This window comes from Chiloscyllium punctatum, chromosome 11 (assembly GCF_047496795.1).
Source record: "Chiloscyllium punctatum isolate Juve2018m chromosome 11, sChiPun1.3, whole genome shotgun sequence".
NCBI classification, from domain to species: domain Eukaryota; kingdom Metazoa; phylum Chordata; class Chondrichthyes; order Orectolobiformes; family Hemiscylliidae; genus Chiloscyllium; species Chiloscyllium punctatum.
Genome location: NC_092749.1, coordinates 99002222 through 99027170, shown reverse-complemented (window position 1 = coordinate 99027170; position 24949 = coordinate 99002222). Strand labels below are relative to the sequence as shown.

Genomic DNA, 24949 nt, shown 5'->3' with positions numbered 1-24949 from the left:
AAACAAGATTCAAGGTGCATTAACTGCTGTTCTTTAAAATGAAGTAGTAGTCGCAGTTCAAAGAATTTGCTGACTGAAAAATATCACAGGATCCAGACAGCAAATACAGACATTTAATCCTAGTTTATCACCAATCCAAAAACCCCAATTTTCATTGATTTTGGAAGAGGCAGCTGGGTTTCAAATAGCAGCAGTCAGGAGAGAGTAAGCAAAGTGGGGCCAGACCAGGAGCAGAGAGCCAATGCAATACAGCCTTTCGAGCACTGCGTGATTCTTAAAGATCCAGGATCAAAGTGTGGCACAACGTATGTGGAGTAATCCCTAGGAATGAGAGCAACCCGTGCTTGTGCTGCACAGAGGGGGTCTTAAGTAGTAACGACCACATGGTGCTGGCTGAACAGGAAACCCCCACAATTAGCACCTGCTACGGGCCTATCTGACGCAATTTTAAACTGATAATCAACTTATTTGGTCAATGATATGACATATTTTGTGGCCATTTAATTCTCAGGTGGGACTTGACAGAGAATTGCTAGCCCAGAGGTAGGGAGATTACCACTGAGCCACTGTGCTGTCCTTGACAAGAGATAATGGTAAATTGTCCAGTCAGATTTGCAGTGGAGTCATATATTCTTTGTATAGCCTGTTGCCTTCCAGCAGATAGTGTTTTCAACATTTTAGCTGACAAAGACACAAAAAAGGGAGGGCTTGAATTTGCTTTATCCTAATTAACTGCATGCTTAATTATGATTCACAGCAGCTCAGTGACTTACCTCTCCATGGTTTTAGCTGTGTAAGGCAGATGCATTTCAATACTATGTTCATCTTCATCTATCTGAATGGTCATGCGTTCAAACATTCCTGTCTTCCACAGCTCTCCGTAAACTAAAGATTACAAACAAGAAATCTTGTCAATTGTGATTTAAAATACATGTGCTTTGTCACTCATCTGAGATGATCACAACCCACAGTATCACAACAAAATTTACCACTTTAAATCCTGCAGAATGCGCAAGAGCTTGGAAATCTAAAACAAACAGCTCGACAGTGCGTTTGGACACCACAGAATTTCTCCACATCTCTCTCTCCCTTGCATACACAAACAGGAGAGTAAAAGCCATCAGTCAGAAGATCACAATCTAACGTCACACTATCTGGCACAGTGCTTAAATCTGGACAGATGTAAACAGTAAGGGCACCATGTGTACAATGACCAAGGCTTTCTGCAATTTAAGCTCTATATATGACTACGTTAATTTTCACACACACAGAGAAGACCATGCTCTCTATAATTTATTGATGCCTCATGATAGTGTGGCCATGTGACAGTGCCTGTCAATAGTGTTTCACTAATATCAGGGCTGCTGCAGGGAAAGACAACAAGGTCTAGCAGGCTGATTACCCAGTGCTGACAGTGAATCTTGACTAGCTTATTCCTCAAGTGTTCCACTATTAAAGCTTTATTGTTCAACTTGGCAGGGGATGCAACCCGTCCATCGCTCGAAGCTACTTGGCGACAATCCAATGGATTATCTTTAAGCAACTGAAAAGTCAATATTTTGTCTGATAGTAGCCAAGCTTTTAGCTTTCATCGGCCATTAATAACAGAGTCTGTGGAGAATCAGATAAATTCCTGCGCCCCTTGTCTTCATAAATCTCATCTCAGTGCTGATACAAACAAATCCTAGTAATCCGATGTAGGATTTATCTACCAGAGAGGTCGCAAAGCTAAAATAAGCTTCGCCAAGCCCCTAGATTCATGCAGGACAATACTTTAAAGATTGCTTGGATGAACATGGCGTGTGCATGGGGGGGGTGGGGGGTGGTCAGGGACAAGATCAAGAGAGGCAACGAACTCAAAGAGTTATGTACTAATAGTGAGGGAGATCGACACTGTGAAACAGCAAGAGTCCAGAAAGCGGTGTTGCCTGCACAGTGCCAGGGTTCAGGACATCAGCTCAGGGCTGTAGAGGAAATTGCAGTGGCAAGGGAAGATCATCATTATGACGCGCAGAGGTTTCAATTACAAACATGACAAAGAAAGTAAAAAGGGCTTTAAACTAGACAGTGGGGCAAGGGATAGAATTTGGCAAGAGATATTGAATCAAAGAGTAAGGGCAAAGGAAGAGGGAAAAATATTAAAATGAGAAACGATCAGACAGTGATTGGAAGGGACAGTGCATAACTAATGATAAATTAACAAATAAGACAAAGTTAAATAAACCAAACCAAAGGTTCTATATTGGAATGCACATACAATTTGAAACAAAACAAAACCTGAACAGAGACTGCAAAAAGAAGTATGATCTGATAACCAATGGATAGTCATGGCTGCAAGACGACAGACTGAACCCAAATATGAAACCATAAATGTCACTAAGGATGGACAGGGAGCGAGGAAGGAGGAGAAGAATTGGGTCTGTTAGTTAATCATAACATTTGCACAATAGAGGGATGACTTAATTTTGTATAACCAGACCGTAGAAGTCGTTTGGGTAGAGATGAGAAACGATAAAGGCAAAATATCATTTTTTATGTAAGTGGTGTACAAGCTCCGTAACATTAACCACATGGCGGTATGGAGGAAAAAGGAAGACATGTCACAAACTTGTCTAAAAAGAATGGCAATAATCTACACAGACTGGAAAACTTGGTTGAGCAAAAGTAGCCAAAATGATGAGTTCATAGCATGCTTCTGGCTAGCTTCACTGAGAAGCATGTTCTGCAACCAAACGATGGTTGCTATGGTCCCAAGATAAAAACTCTGCGTCAGTGACAAAATTAAATCCATTGGTAAATCTATACCAGCCCCAGTATTCTTCAATACGATAGGATAAATCAGTGACTTCAGTAAAAGCAGTACCATAATGAGAGCAAATTCCATATTCAGAGAGAGAGAGGTTAGCATTTTAAATCTAAATACAGTGATTAAGAGGGCATAAAAGTATAGCAAGCAAAAATAAACTGTCAAATTAGGTTAAGTCACAGGTCAATACAAATAATATGGCAGGCATTTAAGGGAATATTTCAGAATATTGAGTGGATACCGTCAAAGGCAAACTAAAAATTTCAAAGGGAGGACCCATCTTCCATGGTTAACTAAACAATTAATTATGCAAAGATGTGACACAAGTCAGAGGACTAGGCAAAATATTTTTTTTAAAAAGCCAAAAAGGGGAGAAAAATTAAGAACACAACAAAAACTAGCTAAAAATATATTTTTTTAAAAAGTTCTATAGCTATGAAGGAACAGGTTAACAAAGTGAACCTTGGTCCTACAAAAACTGAAGTAATAATGGGAATAGAAAATAAGGAGCTGGCACTGGTCTTCACTATAAAGGTCGCAGGTAACAATCCAGGAATAGCGGTCAATCAGGAAATCGGAGGGAGGGAGGAAGATGGATTCAACAAAATATTAGAGCTGCGGGCTAACAAGTCCTGGAGTCTTGATGGACTTGCTCTAGGGATCTTAAAAGAACTGGCTGCCAAGATTATTTATGGCGTGATTTTCATAATCCAAACTTCTTAAGATTCAGGGAAGGTTTCATTAGAATGAAAAATAACAACTAACGCCTCTGTTCAAAGAGGGATACAGAAAACAGGAAACTGCAGGCTAGTCACCTTAACATGTCATGGAAAATGTTAGAAGCTATTAATAAAGAGATCTTGGCAGAACATCAGAAAGGTTCGTGGTAGTCAAGTAAGCACTCTTTTGTAAAAGAGAAGTTGTATTTAACCAATTTCATGGAATTTTTTTTTAAGTAACAGGTGTTGTGGATAAAAGGCGTTTGTGCTTGGATTTCCAAGAGGCATTTGCTAAGGTGCCACAAAGTCCTTGTGGAAAACAGAAGTTTGTGTAGATGGTAACATATTGGCATGGACGAAGATTATTTGCTGTTAGATGACACAAAGGACCTTTTTCTGGTTGGCAAGATGCCACAAGTGGTATGCCAAAAGCATCAGTGCCGGGGTCTCAACCTTTTACATTTCATATAAATAACGGAGATGAAGGGACTGAAGGTAATTGCTATATTCGCTGATGACACCATGATAACTAGGAAAGTAATTTGTGGAGGTGATTACAAAGGGACATGAATAGGATATGAGAGTAAGCACAGATTTAGAAAATAGAGTATGATATAAAATTGTTAATTGGGACAAGAATAGAAAGAATTCTAAGTTTGCAAGTTAGCAGAGTTCTGAGGTGCAGGGGTATCCGGGAGTCCAGATTCTTGAACCACAAAAGGTTATTAAGCAGATGCAGCAAGTAATGAGGAAAACCAATAGATTGATATCATTTATTGTGAAGGGAATACAAAGTAGGTGGTTTATATACAGGGCATTGGCAAGTGGAATACTGCATACAGTATTCGTCTCCTTATTTAAGGATATAAATGTATTCAGGATGCTCAGAGAACTTTTAAGACTAATATTAAAATGGATGGTCATTTTATGAGGAAAAGTTGGACAGGCTAGGTTTGCAACTAATTGAGTTTAGAATAATAAGAGGCAACTTCATTGAAACATATGGGATCCTGAAAGCTCTTGACAGGTGTATATAGAAAGGATGTCCTCGCTTGTGGGAAATGCTAGAACTACAAAGATGAGGCAAAATGTTTTGAATGTCATACATTTTTAGAACTGTTCCTCAAGAGGTGGTGGAAGGAGGTTCTTGAATCTGTTTAACCCAGAGGTACACTGATTCTTGATAGGAGAAAGGGTGAAAAGTTAGGCAGCAATGTAGAATAATCAGATCAGTCATCAGTCATTAAAATTGTGTAGCAGGCTCAAGAAGCCTACACTTGCTTCTAATTCATACGTTTGTACATTATATTGTATGAGCTACCTGCTGAACCTGACCAAATCACAGAATCAAGCTTATTCCAAGATGATAGTAACTGCTGCTGCTTTTATTTACAAATTGTGCCATCTCAGTGATGCTGGATTGAATCGGTTTCTTTTCAGCTCATTTCACCATCAATAACCTATTGCAATTTCTAAGGAATTAACAATACATCAGATTTTGATAACATCTGCAAACCTCAAACCCTTACTCCAGACCTACATCCAAATTCTTGGTATACACAGTGAACTGAAGAGGTTCTAGACAAATACATAACACCGCTATGAACTCTAACGTCTCCCAGAAACTTGTCCGACTCCTAATTCTTTGCTCCCTAATCTATTTTTAATCCATGCTGGAATTCTCTCCTTATTCTCACAGCCTTTTAACTTTTCAAATGTAAGACGTTATCATTACGACTAGTACATCCACATCTGCCATACCTATTACCTCATGGTAGGCAGGGCAGCAAATGATGAGCTTAAAAGGAAACCCAATCCTTGATTTAGCTGGGCAGCAGGTAATCTTGACATCAGTTTTCTCATACAAATTTAAAACAACATGCATAACATTTCATTTTTGATCAATAGCAAAATCTTGGTATTGATACTTACTCTTTTGATCGATGCGTAGATCATACAAAGGTGTTCTATAAATATCTGCAGTGGATAAAGCACAGCGAGAAAGAGGCGCATGGTGCGATGGTCCCAAGATAAAAACTCTGCGTCTGTGACAAAATTAAATCCATTGGTAAATCTGAGCAGTTACCTGCCTTCTGACTTACACAAACAATTACAAAGCATTTTAAATAAAACCCAGTTTCACAGCGAGCAATCACCCACATGGTGGAAATTAGCAACATTTCACAATTCATCTTTCATTATCCACCTCCCCAGGGGATGCTGTTACTTGATGACACCTGCACTGAAACAGAGAAACCGACTGTTTCTCAGTATCACAGGTCAAGTCACACAGCATTTACAGTTGAGGGAAGTCATTTGTGGCACCTTAATTCATCCAGATTGTTGCAGTGAGGGGGCTAGACAATCACAACTGGTTATTTTGGACAATTTGGATTCTTTACTTTCTCCCAATAGGAGAAAGTGAGGACTGCAGATGCTGGAGATCAGAGTCGAGAGTGTGGTGCTGGAAAAGCACAACAGGTCAGGCAGCATCCGAGGAGCAGGAGAATTGAGTTTCTGGCATCAGCCCTTCATCACCCGTTTCTCATAATAGTTCTTGCTATTCTTATGAATAGATGAACAAGGAACACAAGTAGGCCACTCAGCATTTCAAGCCTGGTCCAATAAGGCCATGGCTGATCTGATTTTAACCTCAACTCTACATTCCTGCATATCCCCAATCATCTTTCACCCCCTTGGTCATCAAGAATCTACCTCTGCCTTAAAAAGTATTTAAAGATTCTGCATCCATCGCTTTTTGAGGAAGAGAATTCCAAAGAGAGACAACTCTGAGAAAATGTTTCCTTATCGGTTTTAAATGGACACCCTCTTGCTTTTAAACTATGATTCCTAATACTAGATTCTCGCACAAGTACAAATATGGTTTCAATATCCATCCGTCAAGTCCCATCAGGATCTTGTGTCTCATTTAAGTCACCTCTGACTCTTCAAAACACCAGACACTAGCTGGAAAGTCTTTCCTCAAAAGGCAATCTGCCCATTTTAGGTATTAATTCAGTAACCTTTCTTTGAACTGCTTCAAATGAATTTTCATCCTTCCACAAGTATGGTGACCAGTAATATACACAGCGCTCCAGAAGCTCTCTCATCAATTCCCTGTACAACAGAAGCATAACCTTCCTACTCTTACTTACAATTCCCATCAATTCTATTCTATACCTGTATACTAACCTTCTGTAATTAATTTGCAAGGAAACCCAGATTTCTCTGCATCTCAGCTCTGCAATATCTCACCATTTGGATCCAATGCTTCATTTCTTTCTACCGAAATGGACAATTTCACACTCTCCCACATTGTACCCTATTTGCCAGACCTTTGCCCAATTACTCAATCTATCAATATCTTGGAGGCTCTTTTCCATGTTCAAAGTACTCTAAATGGAATATACCCAATTACTGGTCACCTACAGTCCATTAGAATAGAAATTTCCAAGGATAACCCACAGTCATTCCCTTTCCTCGTTTCAAAAAGACCAACGCACATTTTTTTGGTATTTTTATGCTTTCATTTACAGGATATGTATATTGTTGGCTAGACCCAGCATTTATTGCCCTAATTATTGTTGAGGTGGTGATGGCGAGCTGCCTTCTTGAAATGCTACAGTCCATGAGATGTAGATACATCCAAGTGCTGTGAGGGGGGAGCTCCAGGATTTTGATGCAGTGACTGTGAAGGAGCAGTGATATGATTTCCAAGTCAGGGGTGCCATGTGGCTTGACAGGGAATTTGCAAGTGATGGTGCTCCCAAATATGTCTTACCGTTCTCAGTGGTATAAGTTGTTGATGTGGAGGATGTTAGCCTTGCTGAGTTGTTGCAATGCATCAGTTGCTACTGCACAGTGGCAGTGGAGAAAGCAAAGGTTGAAGATATTAAATGGAGGTCCAATCAAGCAGCTGCTTTGCCATGGATAATGATCAGTTTCTTGAGCTTTGTTGGTGCTACACTCATCCAGGCAACTGGAGTGCACTGAAGTCCCATTGTATCAGACTCAATGTTAACTCTGCTTTTCTCTCCACGGATGCTGCCAGACCTGCACAGTTTTGCCAGCACTTTTTAATTTTTAATTTCCAACATCTGCAGATTTTGCTTTTGTTTAAGTATTCCATCATACTCATTTGTCGTATATATGGTGAACAGGCTCTGGGAGTCAGATGGGGAGTTACTGGTCACAGAATTGCCAGCCAAAGATCTGCTCATAGCCACAGTATTTATAGGACTGAACAAGTTCAGTTTTCAGTAAACAGTATCAATCAGGAGTTTAATCACAGGGGGACTTAGCAATGTAATGCCAGTGAACACCATTGGGTTACTGAATTTGGTTTTGATGAAGATTATTATCCAGTACTTGTGTAGCACAAATGTCACTTGCCACTTATCAGTCCAGGCCTGAAAGTTGCCCAAGCCTTGCAGTATTTGGACACAAACTACTTCAAGGTCCAAGGAATTATAAATTGTGAACATCCCTGTCTCTAACCCTTTGAAGGAGGTCATTGATGAAGTAGTGAAGGTGGTTGTGACCTGTTCATTACAAGCCGTCTTTTACATTCAAGGTATTAACAGAGTTGGAGAAAGACTACAGAAACCCATTCCACAGGGGCACTACTCGTGCTGTTCTTTGTGAACGTTGGCATGGATCGAGCATGTACAGAAAACAGTAGGAATAAACAAGGCATTTTCTGGTAGGCATGCATGTAAGTAGTGGATTACAACAAGGATCAGGGCTTGGGCCTCAGTCATGAGCTGTACCAATACATGAGATACAGGAATAGAGCGCAAAGCATCCAAGTTTACAGACAACAAAAACTAGATGGGAAAACACAGACTGCAAATGGATTTAAACAGGCTCAGTGAATGGGGAAGAATGTTGCAGCTATAATGTGGAGAAATGTGAAATTACCCAAAATTAAGTCAAGTAGAAAAACTGACTAATATTAAAATGGTGACATTTTGGACTAGGAAATATTGGTTTAGTTGTTAACAAAATACAAACTTTAGCACATTACTAAGGAAAGAAAGAAATAGTATTTATTACAAAAGAATAGAACACCAAACAAAAAATTATTGATTACTGGGTCTTGTTGAGATTATACTGACAGTATGGTATAGTTTTAGTGTCAATGCCTTAAGGAAATATACATATACCTCAAGTGAGTGTAATAAAGATTCACAGCACTGGCTCCTGGGATGGAAGAGATTTGTTTAAAAATCACCATTCTTTCATGGGCTGACAAAGCATTTACATCCTGTCCCTAACTGCCTCGAACTAGTACTGTTCAGCTGCCTTCTCCAACAACTGCAGTCCATGTGTTGGAGGCACAGCAACAGACTTTCACTAAGGAAGTTCCATACTTTTGAACCAGTGGCGGAGTAGGCAGATCTTAGGCTGGCAATTTCTGAGGTTAAGAAGAATGAGAGGTCATTACTTTGAAACAGAAGGTTCGTAATGGACTTAATGGGTAGATGCTGGGAGGCGGATTCCTCTGGCTGGAGAGTCTAGAACTAGAGTCATAATACACAGACAAGTTGGCCAAGAGGAGAAATTTCTTAATTCAAAGAGTTGAGAATATTTGCAATTTTTTCCCTGAAAGCTGTGGAGGTTCAGTGAGTGCGTGCATGCAGAGAGCGAAATTGACCGTCTTCATGATACTAAGGAAACTGGGCGATACGAAAATAGTGTAGAAAGGTTGCTCTCTATTACCAGCTAGAATGTTTTGGAATAACAGAGCAGCCTTGAAGGGCCAAACAAGTTACTCCTGCTCTGAATGGTGGTCTCGTGAGCAGCAAATCCAAATTGTTCCACACTGCACTTCTATCAACCTTCCTGCCCAGCATCCTAATTAGAGGATAAGCCAATGTCTTTATTGTTCAACTAGTTTGGGCGCTGGCTCAGTGGATCAACTACCCTCATGTCATGTCTCCCTCCACAATATCAAATCACATGAGAAATGCCCTCACCATCCATAAGCTTATTGTGGGTAACTGCATTGACATCACAACCTTAACTGAGTCTGGCTATGTGATATCACCTTCCCTCTAAATGAAACCTCCCCAGCCTGGAACACTTGTCTGTACTCCCTTCTGTGGCATTTTCTCCAATGACCTTGATCATAGGGTGGTGCGTGTGTGGAATGAGCTGCCAGAGAAGTGATTGAGGCTGGTACAATTACAACATTTAAAAGGCACCTCTATAGGCATATGAGCCAAGTGCTCACAAATGGTATTAGATTAGGTTAGGATATCTGGTCAGCATGGACGAGTTGGACCGAAGGGTCAGTTTCCGTGCTGTACATCTCTATGACTCTATACCACCTTGATCAAAGCCCATCACCTCTCGGTCAAGATCCTCATTTAGTAGTGCACATCCAAGCACTAACGAGTTATCTTCACAACACTCCTCTCTCAGCTTCTACACCCAGCAAATTATCTTCAGAGATGGAGTCCGTTCTTCTGCAATGCGACGGTTCCATGTTTTAGAAACAACACCAAAAGTGTTGGCAATGTGATCACATTACAGCCAAGTTTTAAAAGTTTGCGCTTTAGAAACAGCATCCCCAATTTAATCGCGTTACAGCAAATTTGTATTACAGCAGAACGGTCTGCATCAACTTACACTGCATTACATAACATTGAGTCACAGGTCAAGTAATTCCCTATCGCTGGTCACCAAAATCTCCCTCCTTCGCCCTAACCTACTCTTCTATGCCAGTCTGCAGGGAAACCCATTACAACACATTTACAATTGTACTTTTAAAATACCAATGTTATCATATTTAACTACCCATTCACCACAACAATTCTGCAGCTGCTGGTGCACGTGGCCACACCTCTACCTTTAAAGCTTTAAGTTTCCTTTAAAATCATCACACTCACTGTATCCCAATATGGCACACATCTCCAGTCTCAAGCCCAACAGATACAGACATGAATGGATATGGTGTATAACCAGTTTAACCATTCACCACCCACACACAATGCAGTCTGCTAAAACTACTTTTGCCAATCAACCAAGAAAACCACGATAGCGTCCAGCTTCTTTTCTCTCCTGCATGGCTTCTCCACTGTCTCCATCTTACCAAGTGTGTGGAACTCCTGTCATCAAGTTTGAAATCATCTGCTCAACAGCCCTTGTTCACTTTCTCCTCCCAGTCCTCGCTATGAATTCACACCTCACCCCCATGGTTGTTGAAGATAGTTCTGAAGGCTGTAAAGTGCCTTATCAGAAAATGAGGTCCAGTTTACACTGAGCTGTGCAGGAATGCTACAGCAGGCCTGAAACTGAAAGGTCAGCACGGGCACAAGATGGCTGCTTGAAATGGAAAGCAACTGGAATGGTGGGGTTATTCTTTTAAACAAAGTGGAGGCGTTATGCAAAGCCATCACCCAATCTATATTTGGTCTTGCCAACATAAAGGAAACTGCATTGAGCGCACAGTGACTAACTCCAGCTTTTTTGCTTTGTATTTCTACCTCATTCACTCTCCTGTGTACATAGACATATATAATGCATATATAACCCATTGTCTTATAAAATTGTCAGACTCTCAATACTGGCTAAGCAGAAATTTCCTAAGTACTGCAAAAACTGAAGCCATTACCCACCGTCTCTGCCAGCAAATGGGATCAATTTAATGAATACGTTTGACAGACAGGAAATCAATGCAGATGAACTGATTTTAATATATTGTGAACTAGTCTCTCATGGTTGCAGTATGATGTACGTAAGCACAAAAATCAAATGAGCAACAAGAGGCCTTTCAGCCTCTCCAGAATGCCCAGCAACTCAAGATTATGGCTGTTTGGCCCCAGGTCTCAATTCCTTTCGTACCAGCAATCATCAACTTCATGATATTTCAAAACTCTACCTACATCTCATCTCCACAACTCTCTGGGGTAGAGAATTCCAGCTACTATCCTCTGGGAGAAGAAATTCCATGGCTTCTACGTTTTAAGTGACTGTCCCCTTATTCTGTAACCATGTCCCTTAGTTCACAATTCCCAAACTAAAGAAACATCTTCTCAACATCTACTATGTCAAGCTCCTGTAGGATCTTGTAAGCTTCACTAAGATCACTCCTCATTCTTCTAAACTCTAATTAATAAAAGCCTAACTTGTTAAGCCATCCTTGATAAATCAAACCCTTAATCCACCTTGTGAATCTGTTTTGAATTGCCCTCAATGACAGTGTATCCTTCTTATAGAAAGGAATGAAAGCTGTACTCCAAGGTGATCTTAGCACCAGAAAACAAGGAGCAGAAATAGACTTATTTAGCCCATCGTGTCCGCTCTGCCAGTCAATGAGATCTTGGTGGATCTGATCATTCCCAAACTTCACTTTCCTGCTTTATTCCCATTACCCGCCATTGCCTTCAGGAAGAGAAATCTCTCAGTCTTGAATACACTCAAGAACCCATCCTCAACATCACACTGTGGTAAATAAAATTCCACAGGTTTACCACCTTCACAAAACAATTACTCATCCTGACCTGAAACGGGTGAACCCCAAAATCAGAGATTATGCCCTCTGGTCATAGACTTTCCCTCAAGGGGGAAGGAATTCTCTACATCTGCACGGTCAAGTCCTCTAAGAACCTTGCATGTTTCAATGAGGTCACTGCTCATTTTTCTATATTCCAATGGGTCTAAATTCAATCTACAAAAGCTTTCCTCGCAACTTCCTCCAGTGGGGGTATACTTTTCCTCTGTCAAGAAGACTAAAACGGTTTACACTATCTTAGACATGATCTGACTATTATCTTGAATAGTTTTAGCAAGATCTCACTAATTTTATTCCTTATTCCCTTTGCCTTTCCTATTGCTTGCTGAACTTGGATGCTGACATGGTGATTAATGCACGACACCCAAATTCCTCTCTGCTGCAGCATTTTGCAGTCATTTTTCACTTAAACAATATTCAGCTTTTCTACTCTTCCTGCCAAAGTGCATAACCTCACATCTTTCCACATTATAGTCTATCAAGTTTTTGCCCAGTGTCTTCATATCCCTCTGTAGACTCCTGTCTCAACTTCACTCCTTTCCTTCCCATTCATTTTTAGGTCATCTGCAAACTTGGTGCGAGTGCATTCACTTGTCAATAACTGTGGCCCTAGCATCCATCCCTCGAGCATTCTAGTCATAGTTCGCCAACCTGAAAATGTCCATTATCCGAACTCTGTCTTTCAGTAGTTAGGCAGTACACTGTCAATACTAATATACTACCCTACACTATTTTATCTTTTTTGAGTAGCCTTACTTACAGTACCTCATCAAATGCTTTCAGAAATTCAAGTTACATTTACTGGCTCCCCTTTATCTTCACTGCCTGTTACCTCAAAATAGTGTAATTCATTTGTCAGGTATGATTTCTCCTTGATGAAGCCATGCTGACTCTTGACACATTATGTATTTCTCAATGCTCTGCTATTAAATGTTGTATCATAAACTTAAACATTTCGTCACTAACAGATGTTTGGCTAACTGGCCTGCAGTTCCCTATTTTAAGTCTCCCTCCTTTTTGAATTAAGGATGTTAAATTGGCAGTTTTCCAAAATCTTGAAAGATTACCATGAGCACTAGCGCATCCACTGTGTGTACAATTACTTTTAAAATATTAGGATACAGTCAGGTCCAGGAATCTTATCAGGCTTTAGCCTCATTAGCTTCCCTCATACATTTCTCCTGAGCAGTTGTAATAAGACAACCCCATTTTCAAACTTCATCCCCCCCCCCCCCCCCCCCCGGCAACAAAAATGCCAAAACTCCACATGCCTTCTTCATTTCCTGCTGCACCTATGCTAAATTTTTGTGTTGCCAACACAAAAAACACTCAGATCCTTTGGTTTTGAAGAGTGCCTTTTGATCCTTTCTACTAAAGTGCATGGCCTCACACTTTCTGACATTAAACTCCATCTGCCAAGTTTTTGGCCCCTCACACCACTTCTCTCTCCACCCTCGCAGAAGTTCTTATGTCTCAATCACAAAGCGATCTTTCATGAATTTTTTGTATCGACAGCAAACCTGGACACGCAAGACCCTTCCCTCTCCTCCCAAGACCCTAGAAAATCCTGTTGGTACTTCACTTGTGATATTGTTCCAATCTGAAAAAGACAATACTCCAGACTCTCTTTGGTAGGCTAATCCATGACCCCAATACCACGAACTCCTGCCTTGTGCAATAACCTTATCAAATTCCACTTGGAAATCAAAATACACTACATCTACCAGTTCTCTTTTATCAACTCTTACTCATTATATCCTCAAAAGAACTCAAGTAAATTTGTCACACATGATTTGTCTTGCACAAAATCATGCTGACAGATTTTGAAAATGTCCTGCAATTTCCTCATTAAAGGACTCTTGCATTTCCCAATGACTGGTGTTAGGCTAACTGACTTATATGTTGCTTGAAACACGAACAGTGCTGGAGAAACACAGCAAGTCTGGTAGCATATGTACAAAGAAAATAGGTTAGTGCTTCGTTGAGTCATACTTCTACAATTTCCTGCTTTCAACGTCTCTCCCTTTTTCAACAGAGGTGTCACGTCAGCAGTTTTCCAGTCAGTTGGAATGTTCTCAGAATCCAGTCAGCCCCAGAATATTTCACCCAATGGATGTAGGTTTGCTCGCTGAGCTGGAAGGTTTGTTTTCAGACGTTTGTCACCATACCAGGTAACATCATCAGCGTGCCTCCGAATGAAGCACTGGCGGCATGGCCTGCTTTCTATTTACGTGCTTAGGTTTCTTTGGGTCAATGTCATTTCCTGTACTTTTTCTCAGGGGTGGTAAATGGGATCCATGTCAATGTGTTTGTTGATAGAGTTCCGTTTGCCATGCTTCTAGGAATTCTCGTGCGTGTCTCTGTTTGGCTTGTCCCAGGATGGATGTGTTGTCCAAGTCGAAGAGGTGCCCTTCCTCATCTGTATGTAAGGAGATTAGCGAGAGTGGGCCATGTCTTTTTGTGGCTAGTTGACATTCATGTGTCCTGGTGGCTAGTTTTCTGCCTGTTTGTCCAATCTAGTATTTGTTACATTTCTTGCAAGGTATTTTGTAAATGACATCAGTGTTGCTTATTGTCTGTATAGGGTATTTCAAGTTCATTAGCTGCTGTTTTAGTTTGTTGGTAGGTTTGTGGGCTGCCATGATGCTAAGGAGTCTGAGTTGTCTGGCAGTCATTTCCATGACTCAAAACTCACTAATTTCATCCAGTGCCTCCATCACTACAGCACCTCCTTTAAAACCTTTGGATGCAGGCCATCAGGCCCTGGTGAGTTAGAAAATGTTTGGCATTCCAACCGGAACTCCATCAACAAACACACTGACTTAGATTCCATGTATCGCCCCTGCGAAAGAGAACAGGAAATGACATCACAGGAAATGGCATCGTCAGCAATGACATCACCAGCCCAAGGAAACCAAAACAAATAGAAAGCGGGCCATGCCACCAGTGCTTCATCCAGAGGCTCTCTGATGATATAACCTAGTATGGTGACAAATGTTCTGGAATATTAAACCATCTAACACCTTTTATCCTGTGAATTGTTTAAATCTAGCTGCTGGTCAGGAAACACTGGGCAAATTCAGATATTGTGGAAATAAGCTGGTTTCAATCCAACAATGTGTGACCTTAAACTCTCAATGGTCAAAAGCCATTTATTGATGAGAACAACAATGCTGTAATAACAGCCTGCAAAAATTACTTAAGGACAGTGTGGTCACATCCCACAATCCTGCTATTGGCACCAGTACCTAAGGTGGGATCTCACACCTCAATGGGAAACCAGTCTGAACATTGTTCTTCATTTATATGGAAAGGATTACCTCTGCCTCATTAATTCGGGATTCATTTACGGGATGACAGCATCGTTGGCTCGACCAGCATTTATTGCCCATCCCAAAGGGCAGTTCAGAGTCAACCGCAATGCTGTGCTTCTGGAGTCACATGTAGCCCAGACCAGGTAAGGATAGCAGTTAAGGTAATGGCATCAGTGGAACAGCGTTTAGATCAGAGTGGTGCTGGAAAAGCACAGGTCAGGCAGCATCCGAGGAGCAGGAAAATCGACGTTTCAGGCAAAAGCCCATTATCAGGAATACAGCTTTTGCCATCAGTGAAACAGATGCATTTTTCTGACAACAGACAATGGTTTCATGATAATCTTTAGATTCTTAATTCCATTTTTCGTTCATTGAATTCAAATTCCACCAACTGCTATAGCAGAATTCAAATCTGTGGCCCCAGAACATTACCTGGGTCTCTAGATTACCAGTCCAGTGATAATACCACTGGGTCATCGCCTCCCCTTGTCTCGCATTTCCAACTACAGCAGTGGAAATTACTGACTGGATATATCAAATCCTGTCCATACAAACTGTATAGGGGATGAGGAACATATCCAACTCTACCTGAAAACACAGGTCAGTGATTTCTATTGAAGAAACACCACAGGAAAAAGAAAATGGAAACAAAGAAAAACAAGTAAAATATCTAGGCTTCCTTTGAAAGTTAAAATACATAAAGCAGACTCCTGTAGCCCTCCTCCTTAAAACCCACTGTTAAGGCACAACAGATTTGCCTCACAAAGACAGATCACATGTACTGCTTAATGCACCCCACAGATAAAGTTAGTTAGTTCTGAAAAGCTCCTCTATGGGTCATCAAGTAAAAACAAAGCATTCCACTTGTGGACAAAGGAAAATGGAAGGGACATGTCTGCCAGTTCATGCTGCTATCGGGAGGAGTTTTTATTAACTACTAGTGCGAATTAGAACGCTGGATTACTCTAAAGTTCAAAAGGAAATGTGATGCAGAAGCAAGTTAAACAGGAAGCTAGAAAAAAATTAAACAGCAACACAGGAGTTCATTACAATGTTGAAGTGAACCCAATTCATGAAGGCACTATCAATATTTGTACTTACACAATGTAAAAATTTCAATATTACTTCAAAAGCATCTGTGGCTCTTGCAAATCTTATACTGATCTGGTATTGTTTAAGTGGACTGGGGTGTACATCTCTCATTCACCTATTGGGAGTAATCTAGTGAAAAGAACTAGCAAATGTTTTTCTTATTAAATTGCAGCCATTATACCACTTCAGTTATCATCTGCTCCCTGCTGAGGAACTGTTAGTAGTTACTCACTGTTATGGATACCAAGACTCATCAACATAGATGCCTCGTTTCTCTAAAACTCATGGTTTGGATTCTTTTTTACGCTAGGTGATTTTGCTAAAACAAATACTTGATGCATTTTTGATTTAAAGCACATGGCCTATTTTTGCTATGTTAATTTTGAAACAGGAGTGAGCAAAAGGCTAGAGAATTAAATAGGAGTAATCTAATCTGCACCTTTTCACCATATTCAGAGCCATCACGCTGTTCGTTCCTTCTATCTATCGCTGATAAGGTCATCTCTGATCTCTGCCTCGTATTATTCTCCATCCATACCCTACATTATCTACCTGTGCCCAGGCCTGGAGAATCCCTAATTAACACCCACATCTCAATTCATATATAGCTGCACTTAGAAAATCCCACTGTCTGACTCATTAAAATGCACTCACCATTTAAGTCCCTCAAAAAACCTACCCTGAGCCCCACCCTCTATGAAAACTACCCCCTTTCCTTCTTGGTCTCGGAGATACAGAGACAGCGTTTACCCAATTAGTAATTGAGCAATAGAGAGAGGGCTTAACCAAGGAGCATTTGAATCGGGCATGTTAATCTCCTAGCCTGTCCTGGGTTAGTTGAACCAAGGTCGGTGTAGGTCGCTTTTAACTTTTTTGCAGGCGGGAGTGCCTAAGGGGGAAGGAGGGCATGTGGTAGGAGAGAGAGGGCTATTGACCAGAGGGATTTCCAGTTTCCATTTGCTATCTCATAACACCTTAAAGAGCATGCAGCTCAGTGGTTAGAGACTCCAGCTGCCAGGGCGCCACTGTCAGGTTATTGACATGCACCATCAAGGCTCATATATAAGTACTAGCCAGGAGGGCAGGACAGAGACAGCAGCAGAACTGATATCAGAAGAGCTGTACCTCAAAGGAATAAGGCTGTTCATGGATAAGTGGTGTGGGTGGGAGAAGGAAAGCATTGGCAAACAGAGAAGGTGGCAAGATTTTTAGATGCTTGATTGCCAATATATAAATTAGCTACTTAGCTCTGTCACCACAAGTAACACTGTACATCGAACACTATGCTTCTTGCGAGCAAATGTAAATTTTATGTACAAGTGAGCAATTCAGCTCATGGCTCTATTCCATTTTTGACAGTCATTGCAGCCCTATCCTTTAAATACTAATTTATAGCCCTTTCTTGATACCACATACTCCCAAAGGCGCTCTCCCTCCAAAGCCTGGCCAATTGTCTCTGCATTTCATGAATTCAGAGACAATGCAGAGAATGTTCTCACAATCCTTGAAGTGAAACCAATATGCTCTAAATGCTAAGATTGGTTACATTTTTCATGATTCCCTCGACTATAGCGAAGTCATTCTATCACTATCCTGACAATTCCAATCATTGTTTTGGACATGTGAAACAGATCACCTCCACGATCGAATGAGTGTCACCAGAGCCAAGTCTTTTTCTCATCACAGGCAAATTCACTCATCTTACACATCTCAGCTCAGTTCTCTAAGGCTTGTTCTTCTTGCTGTGGTTGACAGCCAAAACTATACATCATAGGCCAAATGAAACTCTGAGGTTCACCAATGGATCTCTGTTGGGATCTTATATCACCTTCTAATTATGCTTTCTAAGACCGTACTCTGCATTCAACCTAGCTTGTAATGATTCAGGTACCTAGACTCTTAAACCTTTGTTTCTCTCTCCCTAAGCCACACAGTGCTTCCCACTCACTTCAAAAATTCTCAAATTTTACTCTACATCGGGGAGTCCAAAACTAGAAGGCATAGGTTTAGGTGAGGGGGAAAAGATTTAAAAAGGAACCAGAGGGGCAACTTCATGCAAAGATTGGTGCGTGCGTGAAATGAACTGCCAGATGTGGTGATGGTGGGTCGAATTACTGCACTTAAAAGGCATCTGGAAGAATGGGAATGGAAGGATTTAGAGGGATATGGGCCAGATACTGCAAATAGCACTAGGTCAGATGGGAATGTCTGGTCAGCACAGATGAGTTGTCTGGAGGGTCTGTTTCCATGCTGCATGACTATTTGCCATTGAGCAGATATCCATTTTAACCCTTGACCTCTTTAGTTGCTCTCCTTTCTTCAAATTCACTTTCTTTCTCAGTATCACCTACAATCAATATTTACTCCATTATTTGCAGATTTAGTATGGAATACATCATATGATGCAGAAAACACCATTGGCCATCACTTCCTTTCATCTGAACACTGTGCTCTAACTAGATTTCGATGCATACAAGCCAAGTTATCTCCATTAATGCGTGCGTGTTTTGTATGGAACCTATAAAACACTTACCAACATGGAAGGAACATTCACAGAAATTCATACCTACCAACATTGATTTGATCGGATTCTCCTTTAAGTTAGAAACATATACGGCAAATTTGCAGTATATGTTTCTATTATTGGACAAGTAAAATTCCAGAGATTAAATCTCATCTTACAGTGGTTGTTTGAGAACCTGAACTTTGGGGTTTTTTTTTTAAAATCTGGAAATTTTAAAAACTGACACTGGCAAACTAAAAATGCACAAAGAAAAGATTCACCTTCTTTTCAAGGAGCTGGACTACAAGTGGTGAACTTGACAGCTTCTATTATATACTTTCAGTGGAAAGGTTCAGGATCTACAGTTGCAAACTGATCATTTTATCCATTGCAAACTTCTGAACACTTTTCCTTGACCTTCCCCTGCGATAATCACCAGCTCTACTACCATATCCACCTTCGCTAACTGATATGGAAAAAACTTAAATTATCAATCGCAATACATCTTTCCCCCCGAAGCTACTGCATACTCTCCCCTTCCACCACCCACATGAAAATCTTCTCTATTATCACGTATTTGCTGATCTCCCTTTGCTGAGTACTGTATTTGTCTTGACAAAATGTTTCTCTGTTCCACACTGGTCTGAGTTTATTTTGCAAATAGCCACATAATTGTTCTCAGAATTGTATTATTTAGTTCACTTTACTCATGCTTCTGCCAAAAGAATATCACTTGACACTTGCGTTTAATAATGTGCCTGTCACCAATCAGTCTATGGCCTCCTGAAATTTGATCCTATTCTCCATCTTATTCACTACATTTGACTTTCATCAGCTATAAATTGCAACAGCTGATGGTGACTGTCTCAGTGTCTGCCTCCCTCACTCTTTCAGCTGGTGGTGACGGACTCTGGGTGCTCTTCCCTCATGTGCTCTGCTTCAATAGGTCAAACGCCTTTGACTCTGCCAACCATGAGGAATGGTAAAATACGTTCCTCAAATTCAGCTGCTGCAGAAATTGACCACCATTCACGATGGCATGCTCATCCTCCTCACCAACAGATCTACCACAGATCCAATGAGTGCAAACTGGGTCAAGCAGTGTTGTGTCATTGTGCCAAAGGTATTCTTTAATCTTCCACACTGCAATACTCCAACCCATCTTCGTGAAACTCCCAGATGGAGTGGAGCCAACCGACAGGAAAAGTGGGAAACTTTTCAAAATTTGATTAATCCCAGGCCTGAACCAAGACACCGCAACTTCCGTCACTGAACAAAGTATGCAGATGACACCTGTTGCACATACTCTGGACCAATCTACAAAACAATACTGACACATTTAGAATCATAGAGACGTACAGTACGGAAACGTACCCTTTGGGGTGGGGGGGGGTCCATGCCAACCAAATATCCTAATCTAATCTAGTCCCATCTGCCAGCAGTGGACCCATATCCCTCTAGACCTTCCTAACCATATACCCATCAAGATGCCTTTTAAATGCTGTAATTGTACCAGCCTCCACCACTTCCTCTGGCAGCCCATTCCATACACACACAACCCCTGCGTGAAAAACTTGCCCCTTAGGTCTCTTTCATATCTTTCCCCTCTCACCCTAAACCTATGCCCTCTAGCTCTGGACTCCTGCACCCCAGGGAAGAGACTTTGTCTATTTACCCCATCCATTCCCCTCATGATTTTCTAAATCTCTATAAGGTCACCCCTCAGCCTCCGACACTCCAGGGAAAACAGCCCCAGCCTGTTCAGCCTCTCCCTATAGCTCAAATCTTCCAACTCTGGCAACATTCTTGTAAATCTTTTCTGAACAATTTCAAGTTTCACAACATCATTCTGATAGGAGGGAGACCAGAATTGCACACAATATCCCAAGAGTGGCCTAACCAATGTCCTATACAGCCACAACATGATCCCTCAACTCCTGCACTCAATGCTCTGACCAATAAAGGAAAGCATACCAAACGTCTTCTTCACTATCCTATCTACCTGTAACTTTACTTTCACGGAATTGTGAAGCTGCACTCCAAAGTATCTATTCAGCAACACGCCCCGAGATCTTCCTATTAAGTGTATAAACTGCTCTGATTTGCCTTTCCAAAATGCAGCGCCTCACATTTATCTAAATTAAACTCCACCTGCCAATCCTCAGCCCATTGGACCATCTGATCATGATCTCATTGTTCTCTGATGTAACTTCTTCACTGTCCACTACACCTCCAATTTTGGTGTCATTTGCAAACTTACTAACTGTACCTCCTATGATCAAATGCAAATCATTTATATAAAATAACGAAAGGCAGTGGGCCCAGCATCGATCCTTATGGCACTCCACTGGTCACAGGCCTCCAGTTTGAAAAGCAATCGTCCACCACCACCACCCTGTGTCTTCTAACTTCGAGCCAATTTTGTATCCAAATGGCTAGTTCTCCCTGTATTCCATGAGATCTAACCTTGCTAACCAGTCTACCATGTTGAATGCCTTACTGAAGTCCATGTAAATCACTTCTAGCACTCTGCCCTTATCAATCCTCTTCATTACTTCTTCAAAAAATGCAATCAAGTCCTTGAGAGACAATCTCCCACGCACAAAGCCATGTTGACTATCTCTAATTAGGCCTTGCTTATTCAAATACATGTAAATACGGTCCCTCAGGATTCCCTCCAACAACTTGTCCACCACCAATGTCAGGCTCACCTGTCTATAGTTCCCTGGCTTGTCCATACCACCCTTCTTAAACAGTGGCACCACTTTAGCCAACCTCCAGTCGCCCGGCACCTCACCTGTAACTAGCGATGATACAAATATCGCCGCAAGGGGCCCAGTAATCACTTCCCTAGTTTCCCACAGAGTTCTGAGGTACACCTAATCAGGGGTCCTGGGAATTTATCCACTTTTATGCATTTCAAGACAACCAACACAGCCTCCTCTGTAATATGGGCATTTTTCAACATGTCACCATCTATTCCCCTGCATTCTATATCTTCCATGTCCTTTTCCACAGTAAAGACTGATACAAAATACTTGTTTAGTATATCCTCCATCTCCTGCGGTTACACACATTGGCTGCCTCGCTGATCTTTGAGGGATCCTATTCTCTACCTAGTTACCCTTTTGTAGTTAATGTATTTATAAAATCCCTTTGGATTCTCCTTAACCTTATTTGCCAAAGCTATCACACGTCCTCTTTTGGCCCTCTTCAGTATTCTCCTACTGCCTTTATACTCTAAGGATTTACTCCATCTGTGACATATGCTTCCTTCTTTTTCTTCATCAAAACCTCTCGTCATCCAGCATTCCCTACACCTACCAGCCTTTCCTTTCACTCTAACAGGAATATACAGTCTCTGGATTCTCATTATCTCACTTTTGAAGGCTTCCCATTTTCCAGCCATCCCTTTACCTGCGAACATCAGATTCCAATCTGTTTTTGGAATGTTTCTGCCTAATACCATTGAAATTGGCCTTCCTCCAATTCAGAACTTCAACTTTTAGATCTGGGCTATCCTTTTCCAACATTATTTTGAAACTAACAGAATTATTGTTGCTGGCCCCAAAGTGTTCCCCTACTGACACCTCAGTCAAATACACGGCCTTATTTCCCAAGGATAGGTCAAGTTTTGCAACTTCTCGAGTAGGTACATCCACATACTGAATCAGAAAACTTTCTGATGTGTGGAGAGAACAGGCCTCAGGCTAAACAGCCAGAAAACAAACAACAATACCCCTCCAACTGTCAAAATCCACAGTGAGCCGCTGGACAACATGGATCACTTCCCTTACCTCAGGGGTCTCCTCAGTGTGAGCAGAGACTGACAATTAACCCAAACTTCTGAGCAAGTGCAACTTTTGATCTCCTGAGGAAACTGCTTGAAGGCCCGAGACAAGTCCAGCGCCAAGCTCAAAGATCTGCAGAGCAGCTGTGGACCTCAACCCCTTGTATACATCAGAAACATGGACCGTGTACAGCAGTCTCTCAAATCTCTGGAGAGTTATCACCAGTATCACCTTCACAAAATCCTGCAACTCCAGTAGCAAAGCAGGCATATTAACAAGTATCCTCTCCCAGGACAATATACCAGTATTGAAGCAGTGGTCACTCACTAGCTGTGACCGGTGGGTCACATTATTCACACATCCGATTCCTGACTCCCTGAACAAGTGCTCTAATCAGAGCTCCAGGATAGTTAACAATTATTAGGAATGCAGGAGAAACACTACAAGGACATTTTGAAAAATGCAAAATCCCTGCTAGATGGGAACCGCTTGTCCTAGAACGCACAAAATGGAGAAGCAGCATCCGTGAAGGGGCCAACCCCTTCGGATGGAGCACATGGGGATTAATACAAGCAACGGAGAGAGGATACCAAATCCACAGCATCTCAACAACCAATCTCACCACCTGTAACTGAGTCTCTAGCCCCAGGATTGGACTATTCAGCCAGCAAAGAAACGTCTACTACGGTTCACTCCTTTCCATCCCTTGCATGATGGCACCCATGCTATTGCTGGCCAATGAATTACTCAGTCTTCACTTCTGGTCACACACCTAACATGCAGGAAGATTTCCATCATTTAATGGTTCCAATGACCCAATTCTACTCAATTCCTCCTTCAAAATCAACCTTGGTTAGGGTGATATTTACCAGAAGAGAAGCTCCAGTATTTACGATTCACTTACGTGATTGATGGATCCACTTGCTTGTAAGCATGAGCAGCACAAGATCCACAGTACGTGTATCCTGCATGACTAAAGAAAAGAAAAGGTTAGCATAAACACTAAAATCCCACACAAAACCTATGCAGACCTAATCAACATGTCCACAGCCAGCAGAACATCTTGAACATCCTGAATCAGACAATGTTAGGACTTGGCTTTAAACCAGCAACATATGAAAGGGCATGTTTCCAACCAGAAACTAAGCACTGACTGGCAGACAGGGAAGGAGAATTGGAAGGATTCAGAAGGGGGCTTTCCTTGGGTACCTTTTGGCAGCAATTACAGAGCCACGATTGATGGAGGGTAAGGTCAGGCAATGGCTGAGTGGATGAGAAATTCAAATGTAACATCCCAAAGAATTGCCATGAAATGTGTTTTAGTTGAATTTATTTCTCTGTATTCTTATGGCAACAATCGGGTTTGAAAACTTGAGATAGGATAAACTTTGCAGCGAAAATGCACACATGGCAAAAGAGACCACCCCTAGGATGATCATTGCATTGTCTCAGCATAATGCTCACTCTTACACAACAGATAGATTTTTAATCATTTTTAAATGGTTGCAGCATTACACCTGTGACATTACACCGCACTTTTGTGCTGACTGGCACGCAGTGCAGGCACCTCCCCCCGCATCACTGCTGTCCAATTAATTTCTCAGGCTAAGTAATTCACTCATGATAAAATGCGTTAAGTGCATCACATTTTAAATGTATATTTTAAAAAGCAGATGTCAGGAGACGAATTGTACCATGTACAGGCCAATTTTGAGTTTGTGACAACCCAATCAATATAATCCTGGGACAAACACCTACATTTTGTACATGAAAGGGGGAAAGAAAGCTTCAAGTAATAAAGATACTATTTGGTGGTAGGTTGAGGATGATGCAAAATATAATATTACTCAACCTATATTGCATAACAAAAGTGTTGGCAATTCTGATGAAAGGTGTCAGATTTTGACAGCTCCAAAGCAAAAGACTATTGTTTCTCGGTGGGGAAGTCAATAAATCAATTTGAAGCTGTTAGCAAGAGAAAGAAGAAAGGTTAAATACATATTTTACATAGGAGGTGTAATGACTGATCAACTACATGACTGATCAACTACTGTGTGCTCAAGTCAGATGCATGCACTACTGGACAAGAAGATAACTATTTCAGACAGAATACTGATAAGCAATCCATGGGGTGGAGAATTGGCTGTGCAAGAATTAGCAGAGACATGAGAGGAATAGCTCTGGAAGGTTGCAATCCAAAATTTGA

At 41.2% G+C, this 24949-nt stretch overlaps 1 protein-coding gene across 1 annotated transcript in view; it reads right to left on the bottom strand.

Annotated features, from left to right (window-relative positions):
• The window catches only part of memo1 (mediator of cell motility 1), a 49322-nt gene that overhangs the window by 12687 nt on the left and 11686 nt on the right, over positions 1-24949 (bottom strand). Inside the window, exons 3-5 of the mRNA XM_072581396.1 lie at positions 23648-23716; positions 5458-5570; positions 774-885 (exon numbers count right to left, since the gene is read on the bottom strand). Coding sequence (XP_072437497.1) covers positions 774-885; positions 5458-5570; positions 23648-23716 — 294 coding nt within the window. The remainder of the gene's footprint in view (positions 1-773; positions 886-5457; positions 5571-23647; positions 23717-24949) is intronic.